The sequence below is a fragment of the Rhinichthys klamathensis genome, unplaced genomic scaffold (genome assembly GCF_029890125.1).
Source record: "Rhinichthys klamathensis goyatoka isolate OS25496 unplaced genomic scaffold, OSU_Roscu_1.1 h1tg000053l_1, whole genome shotgun sequence".
Taxonomy (NCBI): domain Eukaryota; kingdom Metazoa; phylum Chordata; class Actinopteri; order Cypriniformes; family Leuciscidae; genus Rhinichthys; species Rhinichthys klamathensis.
This window is the reverse complement of record NW_026606598.1, coordinates 2480337-2500415: the sequence shown is the minus strand read 5'-3', so window position 1 is coordinate 2500415 and position 20079 is coordinate 2480337. Positions and strand designations below refer to the sequence as shown.

Below are 20079 nucleotides of genomic sequence, written 5' to 3'. Positions count from 1 at the left end.
GACATTACTTGTGCCTATTTTGTAGATGTAGATCTCTATATCAAAAGATAACTAGGAAAATCTCAGAAACATAAGAGACTGTGTCAACAACTTACATCTATCGTGCTGAGTCTGTCTCATCTCGGAAAGGTCTTTACTTTGTCTAGCGGGCTCATAGCGATGGGCTGAAGGTCACCTAAGAGAAAGCGCTTCAGAGCCTGAAACAAAAGACAAGTCCGATCCCTTTCATTGGCCCCAAGATGGACGTTAGTTATCTGTTAACCACATCTCCATCTCTGGAAATACCGGCGCAGAGAGGGTTTTATTCCCACCATGGCTCAGCTGTCAAACTAACTGAAAACAGAAAGTTTTCCCACTGCCCAAAAACAGATATGATGTTCAACAAAGTGCAAAGCATTAGTTACAATGACATCTAACAATTTCCTCAACTCTGTGTACCGACTTTGTTTGGTTTTTAGCACCTTTTCAGTCATAAATACATGTTGATTCTTACTAGTTGGTGTTTTCAACTGGTGGATTCAACTGAGCTCCTTCCAGAGCGGACTGTTTTCAACAAAGAAGTGCAAAGACGACAAAAGGGGAAACAGGAAACCAGCATGTTCCTATTTCCTGTTAGCAGGTGAAGCTGCACTAGTATTCTTTCTTTTATTCTCCAAACCACAGTTCTTGGGGTGCAAAACTAGAGCATTTCAGAAATGCATGTCTTTTGTTTTCTTTTAAGATCAGATCAGGCAAAGTTTTATTTGCATTGCCATTGCTGCGTAACCACAAAGTAGCTCTTTGCACAAGCAGTTTGTAAGTGCTTTTTGAACGTACCAAGGCAAATAAAAGAATGCAGAAGAGGATCTGTGAGAAAATGATGCACTCATTTATCCGCATGGACACACATATAGTCAAATACGTAAGCCCACACACACCCACACCGACACCGAATGTTTAAGACAATGGCACATCCTCCACATTTTCAGAAGCACTCATCTAAATCAAGGGAAATTATGCTAATAAAACATCTCATTATTCAGAGCTCAGAGAATCAGTCATTGACATAGCATCATTATAGATCTATTCACAAACACAGATTGGATTTCATGAAAAGGGAGGCTCTCATTTCCCACACTTGTTCATCATTTATTCTTCTCTTTAAGGAACATGTCGTACTTTTAGAGTTATTTCACGGAAAGTACCGGGGCTTTGGGATGAAAGTAAGGGTTTCCCGGTGGGACAGTGGTGATCATTCCTGATAGAGGGGCCTTGTGTCCGTAGTGTGGGGAGCTCCAGGTGCCAGGACGGCTTCTAGAAACGGAACACTTGGTGAAACTGGGAATGTTCACATTAAAGGAATATTCTGGGTTCAATACATGTTAAGATCAATCAACAGCACTTGTGGCATAATCTTGATGAAATTTGTATCTGTAAATGTTAAAATACCCCGTGATAGCCATATAGCCACAAGACATAAACAATATATATATTGGTTTTAGAGTGAAAATGCAGCTGTAACAATAACAACTTGACAGCTCAAATAATACAGAAATTTGAACAGAAGAATTCATTTTAGTGCTTTTTAAAAAAAATTATAAGCCCAACATTTCTGCTTTTAAATCATTTCCAATGTAAGTTCCTCACTAACCTCGGTTTTCTTTTTTTAATTAAAAGGTTAAAATGAAATAAATTGACTTTTTGTGGTAATCAACATGCCACAAATATTGCTGAACAGGCTTAACTTGTGTTGAATGTGGAATATTCAGTTAATCAAAAATATATAGATGGTAAAGACATTAAATTATTTTTTTTAATTAATTAATTAATTAATTAATTAATAGCTATTAGAATTGATAAAATGTATTATAAATAATTAGTTGCCTCACTGTAACATTTATTTATTAATAATTTGTCACACCACAGGACTATTTCACGTGAACTAATGAATGAAAAAAGGTTAAAAAGTGTGAAAATTAGGTGACCAGTCCCAGTTCCCTTTTACATTTTTAACCTCAAATCTTGATGTTGATGGAAAAAGTTCATAGACATCTTATGTGTCAACTACTGTATTTATTTACTAATGCTTTGAAAAAGGAAGTATCATGAAGTTATTCGCTTGTGTCCGATTTTCCAGAAAGCAAACTATGTAAGAGTCTGTCTTATAAGACGAAAGCTGCAGAGGAATAAAAACAGTTTGGAGACATTTGAATTATCACCAAATAAGGAGTAGGAGAGAGTTAGAGGAAGTTGTAAAGGTGCTGACTTTCTGCTGTAAGGAAAAGAGATGGGAGGTCTGTTTTATCGGCAAAGGAAACAGATTTCAGAGCACCGGTGACTCCAGGAAAATGGATCTGGGTTGAGTAAAAACCACGATTACCACCGGCAACAAGAGCAGCTCAGCTTTGGATAGGGCCATCTGGAGAGGTCTGCTCCAAAAAGACGGTAAACCAGCTCTTCTGGGGCCCAGCTAGGAAACACGTTTTCAAAAAAAAAAAACCTGTCCTTGGGTGAGGAGTTTGGTTTTCCTCCAGTGCTTCTCTCAAACACCACCTCCTCCTTCTTCCTCTTTACTCGAGCTGCAGATGCCTCATTCCTACTCATTCTGAAAGCTGAGGACGTTTTACGTTGCAGACAGAGGGTGGAAGAGCACCACTGGGCTGGTTTTGTTCCTGGTAGTGTCTGTCTGATTTGACTTTTCACAAACCCACAGAGAATAACAATGCTTCATGACTTTAGTATATCACAAAGTATATTCTTTCACGTCTCTTTACTTATCTTGTCTGCTTTATAAGATGAGCTGAACTTTGTTCAGCTTGACACGTCATGTTGGGGTCTATAAATGATGCTTCACACACCTCCAGCCGTAGCCACATGCTGCAGAGCGTTGAAGAGCATAAAACTAGGGCAGACACAGAGCACAGCCACAAACAGAAGGCGAACATGCGGGAGATTGAAAAAAATAAGTTTGACAGGACACATACTAAGGCAGAAACAGAGACAGAGATCAGAAGATAAATGACTGCAATGGTTTGTGGGAAACGCCTCTTCAGAGTGATCCTGTGATGTGCTTACTGTTACAGGGCATGTTTACTACCGCACTATTAGAATGTGCAATGTCACAGACTAGGCTTGATTCATTAGCATTCACCTTTAGATCATAACTTTACCACTATTATATTTAAAGCAAATGTAAATACATTTACTTAGTATTCTGACCAGATAATTATGCAAGATTTATATTAGAGTATTCAATTCTTTATATTCGTATTGATTTATAAAATTGTAAATTATGAACTCATTTCAGGGAATTTGAGTGTGTTTGTGGTTTTGACCACAAAAGTTGACTTCCAAAAGAAGGTTGTGAATACAAAGCACTGCTGCCACCTACTGAGATAAAAGTGGTACAGTGAGGTGTTATGTTGGCCATAATAATAAAAGGTATGTATTGCATTTCTCAGTGTAAAGGTCTTAAAGGTTGAATCTCATAAAAATGATGGGTCTCAAAATTATTATTATTATTTTTTTTGCATAAAGAAATTGATTAGGCATACTATTTTTAGGACCTTTAAGATTGTTGTCAGTTTGTCAATATTTACATAGCAAACATTGCAAATTCTGCAGTTACTATATCACATGCATTTTACTATTGACTTTTTTTTGTAATTCCCATTATTGTCATTGGTGATTGTCATTAGGTTCTAATACAGAGCAGTGTTATTTTAGTGATATTTAGATAATATATTTAGATTTATTATTATTTTTGTATTGTAAAAATTGGTATTGTAAGTTTTTTTTTTAAATGTCTATATAGTTTTTATTAATTTTTATTTCAGTTTTAGTTTGTTATTTTAGTATCAACACTGTAAAAATAGTTGCTGCCTTAAATTTAAGTACAATCAACTCGGATGTTTACGTAATTTCATCTAAACTTAAATTAAATTAAACTGGCTTAAAAAATGGGTTGAATCTTGTATAACTTGTAAAAAAAAAAGTTGAAAATTGCTTAACTTATTTTGATGAGTTAAAGCAATGTAAAAACACGTTGTCACAACCTGATTATATTTTTTTTACAGTGAAATTAAACTAAATTAAAATAAGAAATGCTGCCTTAAATTTATATTGTATTTCAGTTAATGTTTAATTTATTTCAAGCATCAACATTTTTTTTTAATGGTTTTACTGAAGTGTTGGTTTCAGTTTATTATAATAATGCTGATGCAAAGTAACTCTTGTCTGTTAGATAAATGCACTAAAACAACTTTTTTATTATTTAGCATTTGTTTTGCATTATATTTATGGGAATGCGATTTGTTGCATTATGTTTAATGAGATTTTGATTAAGAGTTTTATAAACGAAGAAGGATAGAAAGACCAAGAACGATTATAAGAAAGACCATAAGTGATTATTTGTCAAGACAATAACGTCGTCACAAAGCAAAATATCCATTCATTCATTTTCCAAACCGCTTGTCCTATTTCGGGTTGCGGGATAATGGAGTTGATCCCAAAGTCTTGGGCCATAGTCAGGTAAACATCCTGGACAGGTGGCCAGTCCATCGCAGACAAAGCAAACTATCTTAATCTGAACTGTTGTGATGACTTACCCTGCTGTTTGTGGAGTATACGGTAAAGAAGGCAGCATGTCAGCTGAGGTCTGTGGTCTGTCAAACTTGGCTTTTCCAGTGTAACCAGGTATAGTAGTTCGGCTACAGAGAAAACAAAACATCTTCCTTATAAAGAGCTCTGTAGAATGGTTAACTTATGATGTATACACAAAAACACAGATCAGACTAATACTAGCTGGCAGGGGTGTGAGGAGGCACTGTGGTCCGCAGAACAGTCAGAGGGACAAAGTCTTCTTTTGGGACGTCCACACTGTCCATGTTCTCAGAGCATACCGTACCACTGTACAGGACAGAGAGATCACAAATATCTCTCAAAGGCTTAAAGGAACACTCCGACTTTTTGGGACTTTAGCCTATTCACCTTATCCCCCAGAGTTAGATAAGTCCATACATACCTTTTTCATCTCCGTGCGTGCTGTAAGTCTGTCTGATGCAACAACCGCTAGCCTAGCTTAGCACAAAGACTGGATGTAAATGGTTGCAGCTAGCATACTAATCCAAATAAGTGACAAAATAACGCAAACATTTTCCTATTTACATGTTGTGATTTGTATAGTCACAGAGTGTACAAAAAACAAAGTCACATCATGAGACACAGACATATTTTAACCGTATAAATACTGGGAACTATATTCTCTGAAGGCGAAGCACTGCTACTTGGGCGGAGTGTTAACCGCAGCACCTGAGACGCTCTCTCTGCTCCTCACCACGGCGCTTCTCGGGTGCTGCGGTTATCACTCCGCCCAAGTAGCAGTGCTTCGCCTTCAGAGAATATAGTTCCCAGTATTTATACGGTTAAAATATGTCTGTGTCTCATGTGACTTTGTTTTTTGTACACTCTGTGACTATACAAATCACAACATGTAAATAGGAAAATGTTTGCGTTATTTTGTCACTTATTTGGATTAGTATGCTAGCTGCAACCATTTACATCCAGTCTTTGTGCTAAGCTAGGCTAGCGGTGGGTGCGTCAAACAGACTTATAGCACGCACGGAGATGAAAAAGGTATGTATGGACTTATCTAACTCTGGGGGATACAGTGAGGCTAAAGTCCCAAAAAGTCGGAGTGTTCCTTTAATAAATGTACTGGAAAATAACTAAACAGCAATACACTGACAGCTATGCAACTGAATAGTTTTGAGTAGTTTATAACAAACATTTGTGTATAGAAATGATCATAACTTTACTAAAGATCTCTGCTTCTGCTTACCAATATAAAGGTACATGGCCTGATTTTGGAAACGGACTGGTGCTGTAAATTGAAAACAATTGTCAGAAACAACTCAATTTATTATACACCAATAAACGCAGAACCTAAAGATAAAATGCTGTATCTCAAACAGTAGAGCATGGTATTAAAAATGCCAAGGTCATGGGTTCGATTTCCAGGAAAAGCGAGAACTGATAACAGTGTACCTTGAAAACAGCGTAACTCGTTTTGGATAAGTGTCTGCCTAATGCATTACAGGGGTATTTAAATCACTTACAAGCTGATGGGTTTCCTTGTGTTAAATGTGGCACGCAACTGATGTTTGTTCCAATGGGATCCAATAGCCTGAAAGTAAAGAAATGTCTCTGAATGTCTCGGATGTTCAGCAGAATAACCTCTCTTCCAGTGCAGCAGACTCACCTGCCACGGCTCAGGTCTGCTGTGGTATCGCTTCAGCACGAATCGTTGACTCATGGGGTCAGCCATTTTTTCAAGTGTAGTTGTGGGTGGTTTGTGGCGAGGAGGTAACTTTGAGTCCCAGTCTACATTCTCATAACCTCTATTACAGAGCATATCCACAGTCACATGCATATGCTGGCATATTAGCATCTACAATATCCTTTTTTTCCCACATGGGTGTTGGAAGTCACCATGAAATCAAATATTGTGGTAGTTATTATAAAGGATTTATTAGTACACAACATTATTATTTTAATTCATGTGGTCTCGTAATCTTTCATAAAAAAAACAGACTTCTTGCAATGACTTCTCTTCTCTGATGACGTGTTTACCGGCACGAGGGCGGGACAACCTGTCACTCACATGACATCACAGCAATAGCAAACCACAACCATCAATCAATCCCTGATGGACAAAAAAAAGTCATGCCCTATGTTTTTTCTTGTTCAAGAAGCATGGTCACAATAGGGAAGAAAATACCATAGCAACTTCCAGTTTGAAAAATTGACAAATGTATACCTTGAATGCACTGTAAGTTTTGGATAAAAGTGCCTGTCAAATGTGTAAACAGACAAATGGTAGGCTACAGAAAACACCAATTGGTCAAGTAGAGAGTCTTGGAAGATAAATGGTTGTAGTTCTGCTGTTAAGGGAGTTTTTAGAGCAAACATATTCAGACCTTTGGGCTGCAGAAGTGTAGATGTATTGTCGAGCTGCCGTTGCTCTGCTATCAAAAAGAAGAGATGGTCCTGGACCCTAGGATGGGATAGTAAAAAGAGAATGGCATATTATTAGCAAATGTCCTATGGTCTAAAAGTGTGAAATAATAGGGCAAATATAACATACAAATTATGCTTAAAAATTCTTTCTTTCTTCCATGGAACAGAATAATGAAAAATTTGAAGAATAATTTTTAGCTCTTTTATGTGTAATGACATTTAATAGGGACTGGAGCACGGCTTATGTTTAAAAAAAAGATGGAAAAGCAGGCCGTTATACAAGTAGTTTACCGTAAACAACTCTTTGCATGCAACTATTTGCAACAGTTAGGTTAACAGCAATAATAAGAAATTTCTGTCGTAAAAACAACTATTCAGCTGATGGACACCGTGCTGCGTTGTCATGGGAACATCCCAGGTGAAAATAATGCGCAAATTACGTTGTCTTTCGTTGCTCCCTTCAGCAAGTGGCTCCAAACGGCTACATAATGGCACACAAGTGTCCTGCTCACTCCAAAGTCCCCACTTCAAGGGCTCTGCCCTTCGAAGTAGTTATGTTACATTTGATACTGAAGCTTCAAAGCGCATATCGAGTACGCAGCGCAATTTCTCATGAAGCTTCGATCGTGCCGGAGCGCGTATTGTTTTCAGAGAAACACGTGATCAACAAGCCTCACTTTCTTTCTAGTCACGTGAATGCTTCACTTTGCGTGTCGGAATGTTTGAACCCAGACCACTTAGGTTTTTTGAAGTTTAAGTCCATTTACTAAAAAAAATGTATATGTAGGGTAGACTGGGTACAGTTGAGACATAGGTACAGTTGAGACACCTTAAATAACTTGCGTGCGCAGCCAGCACAAGTTGTGATTTTTGCTGTGCACATGCGTATTAGTGTCCTCTTTGATCGTGGGAAATTTGATCAATGGACGCATCTCCGCTCCGAAGATATCGGCAAAAGTTTTTTTTTTAAGGTAAGACGTTCACTTCACCATGCACACTCCACAATGAATAGCTTATTATCCTTATGTGACTGTTAAACGTAACTGGTATAATCACAAACGTTATTCTGTGCCCTAAAAACGGGCATATTTCATGGGATTGTTTCAGGCATGGTCATTGCAAAATCTAGAGAAATGCGCGAGGTGGCCATCAGGGTACAGTTGAGACACACTGTCTTAACTGTACCCGCGATGGAGTTCTATTAGGAAACACACTGTTTAGTTGTTCAGTGTTATGATAACAGGTTAAATGTCATAATTAGCCAGCATAAGCTGCAAATGAAATAAAAATTTGGTATTTGTGATAATTAAACTGTGTATTATTAATGAATATATAAAATATGTTGTTTCTGTTTTATAAAATTTAACCAGTGCTAATTTAAATAACATTAATGAATTTGAATGGATGAATAAACAAACATGTTGCCCAATTGTTATTTTTTTATTTGTCTTTATTTATTATATTTTCAATGAACGATTAGTTACCTTTACATCATTAAAAATGGGTGTCTCAACTGTACCATGGTACTGTCTCAACTGTACCACATATGGGTACAGTTGAGACAAAGTTGAGACAAAAAGCACCTTATTTTTATGAGCTAATTGTGGAAAATATAAACTACTTATGAGTAATATTGATTGATAATATCTTAGTCTACAAGCTCATGAAATGTCATGTGGCATATCATGTGGAAATTCACGTCTTTTCAGCATCTATTTTTGTGTGAAAAATCAAAACGCAAAAAGTGTCTCAACTGTACCCAGTCTACCCTACCTATATACATAAGCCTATAGCCTATGTTACATGATCATATATTCTGACACATAAACAGCATAATTAGCAGGCTATTAATATAATTGTTACATTTATTTTATTGCCACACTTTAATATGTGAATTATATTATCAAACCGAACATTTAGCGTTGTCAGGCTTTTATTTGTGCTTAATGGATAAAACAACGGCGCTCCGCACTCAGCTGCTCATAAACATGGCTACTATAAATTTGACCTGCCACAAGATGGCGCTGTTTTCGACACTCTTGATACTTCGAATCTTTTCCCTAAACATTCAGGGAAAAGCCTCAGTGCTTCATGAGGCTTAATTTACCCATCCCTACTTCGAAGGGAGTAGGGCACAGGGATGCTCACGAGCAGTAAGCTCGTCCTAGCCGGGTTCGTCACTTAATGGGGTCCTCTATTTTTTTTTTCTTTTTTTCTTCTTCTCACAATTACCTTCAGCGCATTGTGTTTGGTCATACTGGTGGTGAGTTAGATGAAGATCAGATTACACTAATTGACCAATTTATATGCAGAAAACCAAATAATACCAAGGGGTTTATAAACTTCCAAATAGGACTGTAGGCCTATAGACCTTATGCACCAGAGAAACGAGGGCGCCGCCATCTTTAGAATATTGTCTTTGAACTTCCGTTTTTGCGGTTGCTCTTTTATATTTCTATGGCATCGCTGTCCAGGAGTAATTAGCTGGTGAAGTTGATTTACTTATTGTATAGTTAACGAAAGTTATCATGAGCATTGTAGGCCTAATGTTTATGATAAGCATTGTAAAGCATATGTCTTAACAAATGGACCTTGGGAATTTTTTTTAACGAGCGGTTCATTCATAACTACGCAAGATCGCTGTGAAAATACAGACCGGAAGTCAAAAGACAATGAGTTCAGCACGGAAAAGGGGCGTGGCTACATAAGGTCTATATCGCTTATCAAAGAAGATGCTAAAGCTGAAGCACAAATGTTATGCATGTGACATCATGCATTACTTCATGGGAGACATTCTGAAACGTTGATCGTTGAGCTGCTCATGCTGTATGATTACAAACCAATATGTTTACCTCAGTAGCTGACGGCCGGAAGTAGTTATACCCGTTTTGTAGAACCTGGCTGGAAGAATGTTGCGCATAACCCATGGGATTTAAACTTTGTCGGAGACCCAAGTTTGCTTTTAAAGACGAAATTAAACGTACCAAGCACAATGTTCTCTCACCATTCCTGATTTCACCGCGTTCAGCGACAGCGTGGTCTTGCGGCTTTCAGAGCAGAAACAAAAGTCGTTGCTCTCCGAGTGTTTTTTCATCGTCTTTTTTTGTGTCATTTTTGAAGATTGAAAACTTAGTCCCCATTAATTGTAACAACTGCATGTAAAAGAGCGACCAGTACAATCCTTCAAAATGTCTCTTTTTATGCTCCAAGGGAGACAGAGAGTTAAATGTAATACGGGTTGGGAGCAACATGAGGGTGAGTTAATGATAACAGAATGTTCATTTTTGGGTGAACTATTTCTTTAAGGCACATTTCACATGAATTGTTAATGTTCAGTGCTGTAAAAGTGATAAAGCTTCGAACAAACAGCATACAAGAGTAATATTACAGTAGCAGGGATGAATAATTGAGCATGACTGACCGCATTTATTTCATGGCTGTCCTGAGAGGGGTGTTCAGTACTCTGTGCACTTGTCCAACCTGATGACAAAGCAGACGGAATACATTAATAAATAGTAAGAGTTTGAAACTGTTAAATTGCTTTTTGTTACACACTGCTGCAGTCATTCCAAACACGCAGGCCTGTAACAAAAAAGGGTTGCTGTTACCTCCAATCTTTGCCTTCAATGCTGCCTCTGGTTTCATCCTGGAGTTCCACCTCTTGTGCTCAGACTTGTCATATATCAGAGCTGAGGGTCTGGTTGGAGGAGTCTGAGGCCTGTCTCGTGCTCCTGCCGGAACCCACAGATCAGACGGGGTGTAAACAGCTTCGATGAATGGGGTTCTGCTCTTTGCTTCGAGACACACCTGTGCCCCTGCACTCAGTTGACCGGAGCACGGATCTATTAGAGTCAGATAGTCACGCAGTTGCACCAGAGAAGAGTTTTCATCTGGTGTCTGGGCTCCAGGATTGAATTTGGAGAACGCGCGTCTGTCTGTCTTGACCATGCTCTCAAAGTCATACCTTCCCTCTGGACCCTTCTCACAGGGCAGATTCATACTCCTGCACAGCCACCTGCTCACTGCATCTGAACTCTCACAGGGTGTCTTGAGAAGTATCACACGATAAGGTTCTCGTTCCACCTCCATTAATGATTTATAAAAGCAAACAATTAACCAATAAATAGAATATATTTCCATAAACGCAGCATCTCTCTTCTAGATGTGGTGGGATTATGCAGATGGAAGCCGCAGGTGTAATCATCAGCGTTCGCTGTTGCCTGGAGACTGTCATTAGTTTGTCATTAGATTGCCTCCTGTGTCACTGCAGTCAGCGGGAGGTCAAATTACTGGCATGTGTCTGTAAACTGACACGCTGGGACTCAATAGACTCACAATGAAGCTAAAACTCATTATTGAGAAGAATTACAGTCATCTATTTTGGACAGCTACATTTGAGTTAGAATGATGATTAACGGTTTAAGTAGTAATGATTTTAATGCATGTAGGATGTTGAATGCAAAATAACTAACCGTGATAACATTCAATGGTCACTAGGTGGAGACCTAGATCAGACAATTTGGGCTATGATGTTGTCTCACATGATGACGGTATTAGTTCTGATATGAAGCCAAATATAATTATTACACCCTAACCATAACCCAACCTCTTACAGACACCTTTTGTCAGTTTCACACGTGAAATAAGTTATTATTTAATATCTATGTGCAGATATCTTCTATGTTGTAAGAACCACAGTGTCCCCCCCAGTTGTAGAGTTTTCAGGCTGTACTATAAGGAACAATTGGCTAAAAGAGCACAAACACAAATATTATTTAGTGCATAGTTGGTTTTTCTGCATGTTCACTGAAGCAAAATGTATCTCATATAGTCTGCCTCAGTGGCCAAAGATTAGTAGATGGTTGGCTTGATATAAATGGTCAAATGCAATATTCTTCTTTATACTGGTTTAGAAAAACAGCTCTGTCATTAATATGGCTGTGTGTGCTTGGGCTCTTGATGAGGATGCCCTTGCATATCTGGGTGTCACAACATGGCACTGATGACGGTGATAAGCGCTGATAGCCGATGTTAATCTCGGGCCTTCATTAACATAAACACCAAACAAGCATTCAGGAAGCTGTATATGCTGGAAACGGCAGGTTAAAAATAGTCCAATTAGAATTATTTCACAATGGTGCTCTGCATGTATAACACCCATGCCCTCCCGTTTAATTTTGTCAGAAAATATCTAAGTTATCTTAAGAGAATAACATCCAAAAACTTTAAGTCAGCACTGTTTTCAGTGGGGTGGGATGGGGTGGGGTGGGGTGGGGGTGGGGGGAAATTCAGACTTTCCCTTTAATAATTTACACCCTTCTATAATGCTTGCTTTGTTTCAAAAGAAAAAAAATTGGATACTGTATCTCAGGCTTTATGTTCTTTACTGCTGAAAAAGGACTCTAGGTCTGCTCGACTCAATGCAAAAGCTTCAAGGCTGAATATTAATCATTATCCTATTCATTATTTTTTTCTCAAATAGAAAAAGCCTTTCGTTTTTTAAAAAGCATAGCTGTTTTTATGACTTGCACTGGCCCACATTTGAAATTCTCCAATAAGAAAATCATATGTGGCACGATCAAACTATTACCAGCTAACTATAGTGACCAGTAAAATTAGAAACTCATGCTCAGCATTGTGAATATATACAACGAAGATGGTGCTCATTAAGATGTGAAAGCAGATCAAAAGTTTTCTAAGGTTTAATTCAATTAATTGAGGCCATTTGACAGTCATTTAACACTCATTTATGTTATTTATGCCTCCATTTGCATTTTTATTCAGTAATGCACCGCCAACTGCAGTGGTGTTTGCAGAGACGTAAACAAATTCCTCTGTAAACAATTAAGAATTAATGCTCCACTCCAGGCCTAGAAATGCCATCGAGGGCTGCTCACTTCTATAAAATATTGTACTCCTGCAAGAACCCCATCCAAAATACGACCTGCGAATTGTGTTGTTTTCGTGTTCCCGGGTCTGTGTTCACACTAATTGGCCATATTATCCCTGACAAAAACAGTGTGATGACATTTTTGCAACACCATTGGTAAAAGGCTCCTCAGGCATTTAGGCGAAACCACTGTTACGTGATCTGTAAGAGCGGCGCCCCGGGCTAAACAAGAGTTAACCAGGAATGTGCAATATTATGCTGAAAACATGTGACATGCTTTGTGTTAACGTCAGCGAGGCTATTGCTTTTCCTAATTAATGCTCAGTCCTTAATTTATTTGTTCTCTCTTTCGCTTGAGGTTCATTCGGTGGGGGAAATCTTAATGAATTAGAACGTCTTTGGTGCTTGGAGATGAAAGTATTTTTGGCAGGGATATGGGTATTTTTAGTCCAAGAAATAATTTTCTTCTTCAGAGAGAGAGAGAGAAAGAGAGAGATAAAGACAGAGTGAGAGTGCCATGTTGCTGAAATCTAGTTATTAGTCTGCTTGTCTGCTCCCTCCTTCCCACTGCAGGCCCTGACATTATTTAAACAGCCGCACACCCATCCCATGGTGCCCAGCCGTGCACCAGAGCGGCTAATTTGGGTAAGCCTCATTCTTCTAGAAAAAGAAATGCAGTATATTTAAGAATATGACATGGGAGAAGGGACAATAAAGGGTAAAAGAAAGCGATGGAAAAGATGGGAAGGAGGGAAAGAGAGAGAGAGAGCAGTGTGAGCAGCTGCTGTGGAGTTTGTTAGTCAAGCCTACAATGTATAAACCTGGGTTATGTTCAAAAAATATATATATAAATCCTTTTAGAGCTTTCAAGTCACATCCATCACACTCGGTGCAGTCCTTCAGTCTGTTTTAGCCCAATTTGCTTCATTCCACTGTTCTCTATGATACTTGATTCTGATTTGTCAATTATGCCACTGAGCAGTCAAATATTTCAGTAGGACTGCTACAAAAAATACGTTTTTTTCAACTATGCTTTTAAAATACTTATTTTAAAGGAACACCATGTAACTTTTCTTTTTTGTTCGAAATTAAAATGAGTCAATACATCATCAATCCTTCTTCCAGAACATGGTTTGTCTTTCTCTGATTCACTATGGTAAGCCTATTATAAGCGTTTATATTTTAGATCTGTCAGGATGGTCTTGGGAGGAAATTGCTTAAAATGCGTGTCTCGTCATATCCATAAATAGAGAAAAGTTGCTCCGGCTACTTTGACGCGTGTATGGATGTGAGTGGTATAGGTTAGTTGTCACAACAAGTGAGAACGGTTGACATGGAGCAGCTAAATCTCGAACCTACGGGGAATCACCTGTATAAAATAAACGCTGAACAGAGGAGAATCTGTTGGCAAAAAAGAGAATGCGACAGAGCTTGTAATAAAACCAGAAAGAACATTGGCTTGGCTTTTTAGAGATGGCTAGAACTGAGGGATTTAAAATGCGTTTTTATTGCTCAACAGGTGAGTAAGGAATTTTATTGAGCAGATAAATATATGTATATTGCCATATGCTCTCTAACAGAGATTTTTGTTGAGATTTTCATCTAAGTAAACTAGTACTCAAAATCTACACTGTCACATTTAAAGTACACTTAAAAGTATAAACTAAAAAGTGGGACAATTTATTACCAATAAATATTGAAATAGTACACTTATAGTATAAGTATACTACAACGTTGATATTAGTATACTTACTAAACCTCAACTTTACAGAAGTTTACGTAATAAAATATATTTGAAGTACCGGCACTACATTCGTGTCTCTTATATCACTTTCCAAATCTGTTTTTCTGTCTTGTATAACTCCTAAAGGTGTAGTTCACTCAAAAATGTAAGTTCTGTCATAATTTACTCACCCTCATGTTCCAAACCAATATGATTTTCTGTCTTCTGTGGAACATAAAAGAAGACATTTTAAAGAAAAAAATTGGACCCTTATTGTAGGATTTTAATTGTACGACAACCTTCAAACATCATGGGTTTTAAAACTTTGTAAACTTTCAGACACAACTTTAAAAAATAATAATATATTTTTAATATATTTGATGATATTTATTGTCTGGTCTATGTGTGTTTATTTTCCTTTCGGCCAGGGACCATTTTGGCTGTGTCTCTTTAATTAGACAATGGGTCCAGGATGGATGCAGACCTGCAATGGCGCCTGGGACTGTGAAAAGAAAGTGTGAGACTGTGAGTGCAAGTGTGACAAAGAAAAATAGAAAAATATAGAGGGAGAGACAGCAGTGAACGCTCAGATGATGCTTGTTCATTACCTCTCTAATAAGATACCCTCTTTAAAGGCCTTAAAGAGCCTTTTACTGTCTGGTACATTCAATTATTACAGAGTTTAAAAATATGGTTTAAATATGGAAATGGATACAACAATTATATATTCATTTGTGAACAAATTGTGCATAGAATAAACTCCTGACAGGGTGGTCTTCCATCAGCCTGAAGGGGTTTATTCTGAGAGAACAACCGGGTGGATGTACATTATCCCGCTTATTACACGGCTACTTGCCACATAAGTAAGTCTTTAGAGGCGAAATATTGCTTTGAGTTGAAATATTTCATTAGGTCTTTAAACGCAAAGCTTCCGTGGAGAGAGCTAAATTCAAACTAGACGGACATTTAAGAGATACGCTATATATATTTTACTCTGGTAAGCGTATCCAAAGCAGAATGGTGGGAGAGGCATTAGACAGCAACATGCCCAGTGCATTATGGGTGTTGAAGTTTTCCTACCTATTTGGCAAATGGGAAGACAACAGACATGTTTCTGTAGTCAGGTAGCACTGATTTAAATTTTCCCTGGCTTTTTACTGTATGGGCAGCCAAGATTTATTGAAAGCCTATTTTACCAGTGGTGAGGTACCCATAATTTGAAAGAATTTTAAGACTTAAGACTGACTTACTGCCCCGCTGGAAGTTTGCTGAGGCCCCCGGGCCCCGGCCCCTGGTTAATAACCATTGCCCTAAAAGATGAATGCCTGATAGAACCCTTTAAGGCTCTATATGAACTTTTATTTAAAGAGTGATAATACTTATAATGCTTCATGATTCTCAGTTTTACGTCTTAAAGGGATAGTTCAGACAAAAATAAAAAATCGGTCATTACTTACCCACAAGATGTTCCAAACCTGAGCTCATTGTCACTATGAATTGTCATTTTTATGGAAAATATCTGCATGGTGATTCTACAAAAACTCACCTTTTGTGTTCCACTGAAAAAAAAGTTCCATAGAAAACATTTTCTGAATTTTCTTTTTTGACTACACTATCCCTTTAATATCCCCATGAGTGTTCATTGAAATTGCCTGATTTCTTTAGTAACCGGATGCATGCCATTCCAAATGCACGCTTAGTTAATGAAAGCAAATGTTTAGCCTTGTTTATGTCACATTTCCGCGGGTTTCGGCCCCAAGCAGTGGCCTCGCCAAAGCTCGTAAGTCTGAGTGATCATTGGCCTTTCTTTCTCTCCGGTCTCCAGTCTTCCCATGCCCTGCTGGCCTTAGCAGCATTACTGCTCATGCAAACACTAGTCATCTTATGAAACCCCCATGAGCACCTGGGGTGAGCTTGTCCTGCCAGTGTGGCCTTTGGCAGCTTCTGTGTGCTGCTTTATCACCCTCCCTCTTCCTTGCTCTTTGCCTGTCACACTCAATTAGCCCAATGAAGTAACAAATCTGCCGCTCTATATTTTTCATGAGGGAATCAGAGAGTGGACAGATATGTGAGCCGTCATTTCCCTCAGTATAGAGAAGTTTATAATCAACATATGTTGATGGCAGTGTTTACTAAAAAATCAATGCTGTGTTGGGAATAGACAGCTCAAACGAAAATCAGTCATAGCCAATTGAGATTTTTGAGATAGAATGTTTGGGCTTGTCACACACGCATAATCAGAAGCAACAATTTAAAAGGAGCCGAAACAACAGCTGAGAAGCTGTCACAAAAGAACGTGGGAATTGGAAATGGAAAACAAAAAGGCTCAGTGGCACCGAATGAAACGTGGGGGTTCATATTCACAGGCCCTTTTACTGGAAGTGTTTTGTACGGGCAAGAAATCAGACAATAGCAGTAGCCTGTCAGGAAGCTGAAGGGTCTCTTAGAGATTACAGCCAAATGATGTTCCCACCTTGAGGCGAATGCATAATAGACATTAATCTGATTTGTGAATTTAGTCAGCTCTGTCGTGATGGAAAAAATCAAACTGATGTGTTGTTAAACATCGTCACTGCACTTACACATTGAACAACATTAGATTTGATTAATCGCCAGAGAGAAGTTCAGCGATAGAGCACTTAAAATGCATAGCAGCAACAAACGTATGAATAAATAAAATGGGCAAAACAATAAAACAAGGAGGAATAAATGCAACATAAGCACTATAGGGTATAAGTAAAAATAAACTAAAATTAAAGCCTATTCCATTTGTGCTTGGATTCAATACAATAGGGTGAAAGTTTATGGGTCGTTCTATACTAAAACATTTGTATCCATATTTGTAAACACTAGTTAACAATTACAGTTTTTTTTATAATTGCTATGACCTATTTCTCAATACTTTGAAAATACTCTTCTTACAGTGAGCACAACAGCGGTCTGTGTGGGCTAAACTGTGGATCATTTGTCATTGCTTTGGCACAGAATGCATTCATTCATGACTAGTTTTGTCAAATTACATGATCTCTTTTCTCACTCAGAAACAACCTCCACCAAAACTCGATGTACCTACAGGTCTATGTACCTACCTACACACTTTTTTCAAAACTGTTAAACGTTGAAAACCTAACCAAATACAAAATTGAAAAAGACAACAATTTGCTATACTTCTGCAGTAATACCGTATTGAAATATTTTATAAATCCTAAAAAAGTAATTAGATGATGCTATTACCATCTATACAAAAGGGGACAGGAATCATTATGAATCATTTTTTACTGTAATGTATTGTAAGCATGGACCATGAAACATATACTGCCTGATTGAATTCTAAACAGTAACAGTCTTTCATTCTTGTTTTGTATAGAAATTACATTTTATCCATTGTCTAATGCAACATGCAACGTGTTGTCTGTATTTAGGTCATTGTTTAATGAGTGGGAAAGCGTGCTTGTTGGGTGAAAACTTTTTAGTGTTATGGGGAAAATGAGTTGATTTGAGATGAAATGTTTTGGTAGTTTTAGTGCATTTTGAATGTGAAATGAACTGCTGTGCCGAGATGAAAGTTGGTTAGGAGAACTGTGTGAATAGTTTTGAAAAAGTGACCTAAGTATTGAGAAATGTGTCCTAGAGATTGTAAAAACTTGTAATAACTGATACCAGTGTTTACCAAAATTAATAATGAAATAATAAATAAAAAAATTAACCAAACATATATATAAAAATAGCAATATACACATTTTGATGTATGTGTAGATGGATGATATAGATATAAGAATGGATATAGATAGATGGATATATATAGATGAATGGATATATATAGATGGATAGATAGATAGATAGATACATAGATAGATGGATGGATGGATGGATGGATGGATGGATGGATATAGATAGAAGAATGGATATAGATAGATGGATATAGATAGATGAATGGATACAGATAGATAGATTGATAGATAGATAGATGAATGGATAGATGGATAGATAGATAGATAGATAGATAGATAGATAGATAGATAGATAGATAGATAGATAGATAGATAGATAGATAGATAGATAGATAGATAGATAGATAGATAGATGGATGGATGGATGGATGGATGGATGGATGGATATAGATAGATGGATGGATATAGATAGAAGAATGGAGATAGATAGATAGATAGATAGATAGATAGATAGATAGATAGATAGATAGATAGATAGATAGATAGATAGATGGATGAATAGATGAATAGATGGATGGATGGATGGATGGATGGATGAATGGATGGATGAATGGATATAGATAGATAGATAGATAGATAGATAGATAGATAGATAGATAGATAGATAGATAGATAGATAGATGGATGGATATAGATAGATGAATAGATAGATAGATAGATGGATGGATGGATGGATGGATGGATATAGATAGATGGATAGATGGATAGATGGATAGATAGATAGATAGATATTTTCCATTACTTTAACCTTTCTGATTACCTTACCTTTCTGAAGGCATACATATGTCCCAACATTTATTAAATTGATTTGTTTATCTTCAAATTGAATTATTAACAGTTAAAACAGGAAAAAATACCCATTTCACAGAATGTTCCATGTATTACGGGCTCTGTGGAGCTGATACCAATTGAAATTCAGTTGCTGTAACACGGTGCATCTTAAACCTCAATCTAATAACTGTTTCGGCTCTCTAACAGGCAGTGAGGTCATCAAGTTATTGTTGTATTTACACAGCAATGATGGATCCGTCGTACCACAGTTTGACAATTTGCAAATAATTTGACTGTTTGCATTGGTGCCACTGTTTATTAGTTCCCTTGCAGCTGTGAGATGAATGGGGATGGTGATAGTGTCCTCACTGGAAAGATCATGCTCATTGAAGCTTGTAGATATTTTTAGACCCGTCATTGCCGAAGGTGGCAAAGAAGAGAGGGCTTCTGGATCTGGCTGTCTGCTGTCTCTCCCCTCCTCTACAGCCTTGTTTCTGTACGCTATAACACAGCCAAGAGTTTCAATTAAGAAATAAAAGGCACCATAAGGTAGGCAACACAGAGGGTAATGGACTTTCTCTGTTGCTTTGTAAAAATGAGCCTGTCCCTGGTGACTTACGAGATTCCATTATTAGACTGGCACACAATTGCACAGCCAACCTGTTTTCATTCCCTAAGACTGGTTCGAAATTATCTGGGCCGGAGAAACCAACTGCAACAGAAAGAGACGATTGAGTAAATGCCGTTCTCTTAGCACCTTAATTGCTGTCAACTGTCTCGACATTTAGTAGAGTTGCATTTAAAAATTGGCCAACATACTGCTGCTTGTGTCCTCTTAGGTAAAAAAACTGCCTTTTTAGACAGATTTGATTTGGTCATGTTAAAAAAAATATATAGTGATAGTTCATCCAAAAATTAAAATATTATCATTCAATTACCTTCATATTTCCCAAACCTGTATGACTCAT

The 20079-nt window shown here is 37.6% G+C and overlaps 1 protein-coding gene across 1 annotated transcript; it reads right to left on the bottom strand.

Moving 5' to 3' along the window:
• Positions 1 to 445: 445 nt before the first annotated feature.
• LOC130083134 (spermatogenesis-associated protein 48) lies at positions 446 to 11206 on the bottom strand. Its single transcript, XM_056248154.1, has 9 exons — positions 10605 to 11206; positions 10418 to 10476; positions 6957 to 7033; positions 6239 to 6377; positions 6096 to 6163; positions 5819 to 5860; positions 4780 to 4887; positions 4587 to 4688; positions 446 to 1293 (listed from the first exon to the last, which is right to left on the bottom strand). Exons 1-9 carry the CDS (start codon positions 11134 to 11136, stop codon positions 1167 to 1169), a joined length of 1254 nt encoding a protein of 417 aa, XP_056104129.1. The 5' UTR covers positions 11137 to 11206; the 3' UTR covers positions 446 to 1166.
• Positions 11207 to 20079: the final 8873 nt, after the last annotated feature.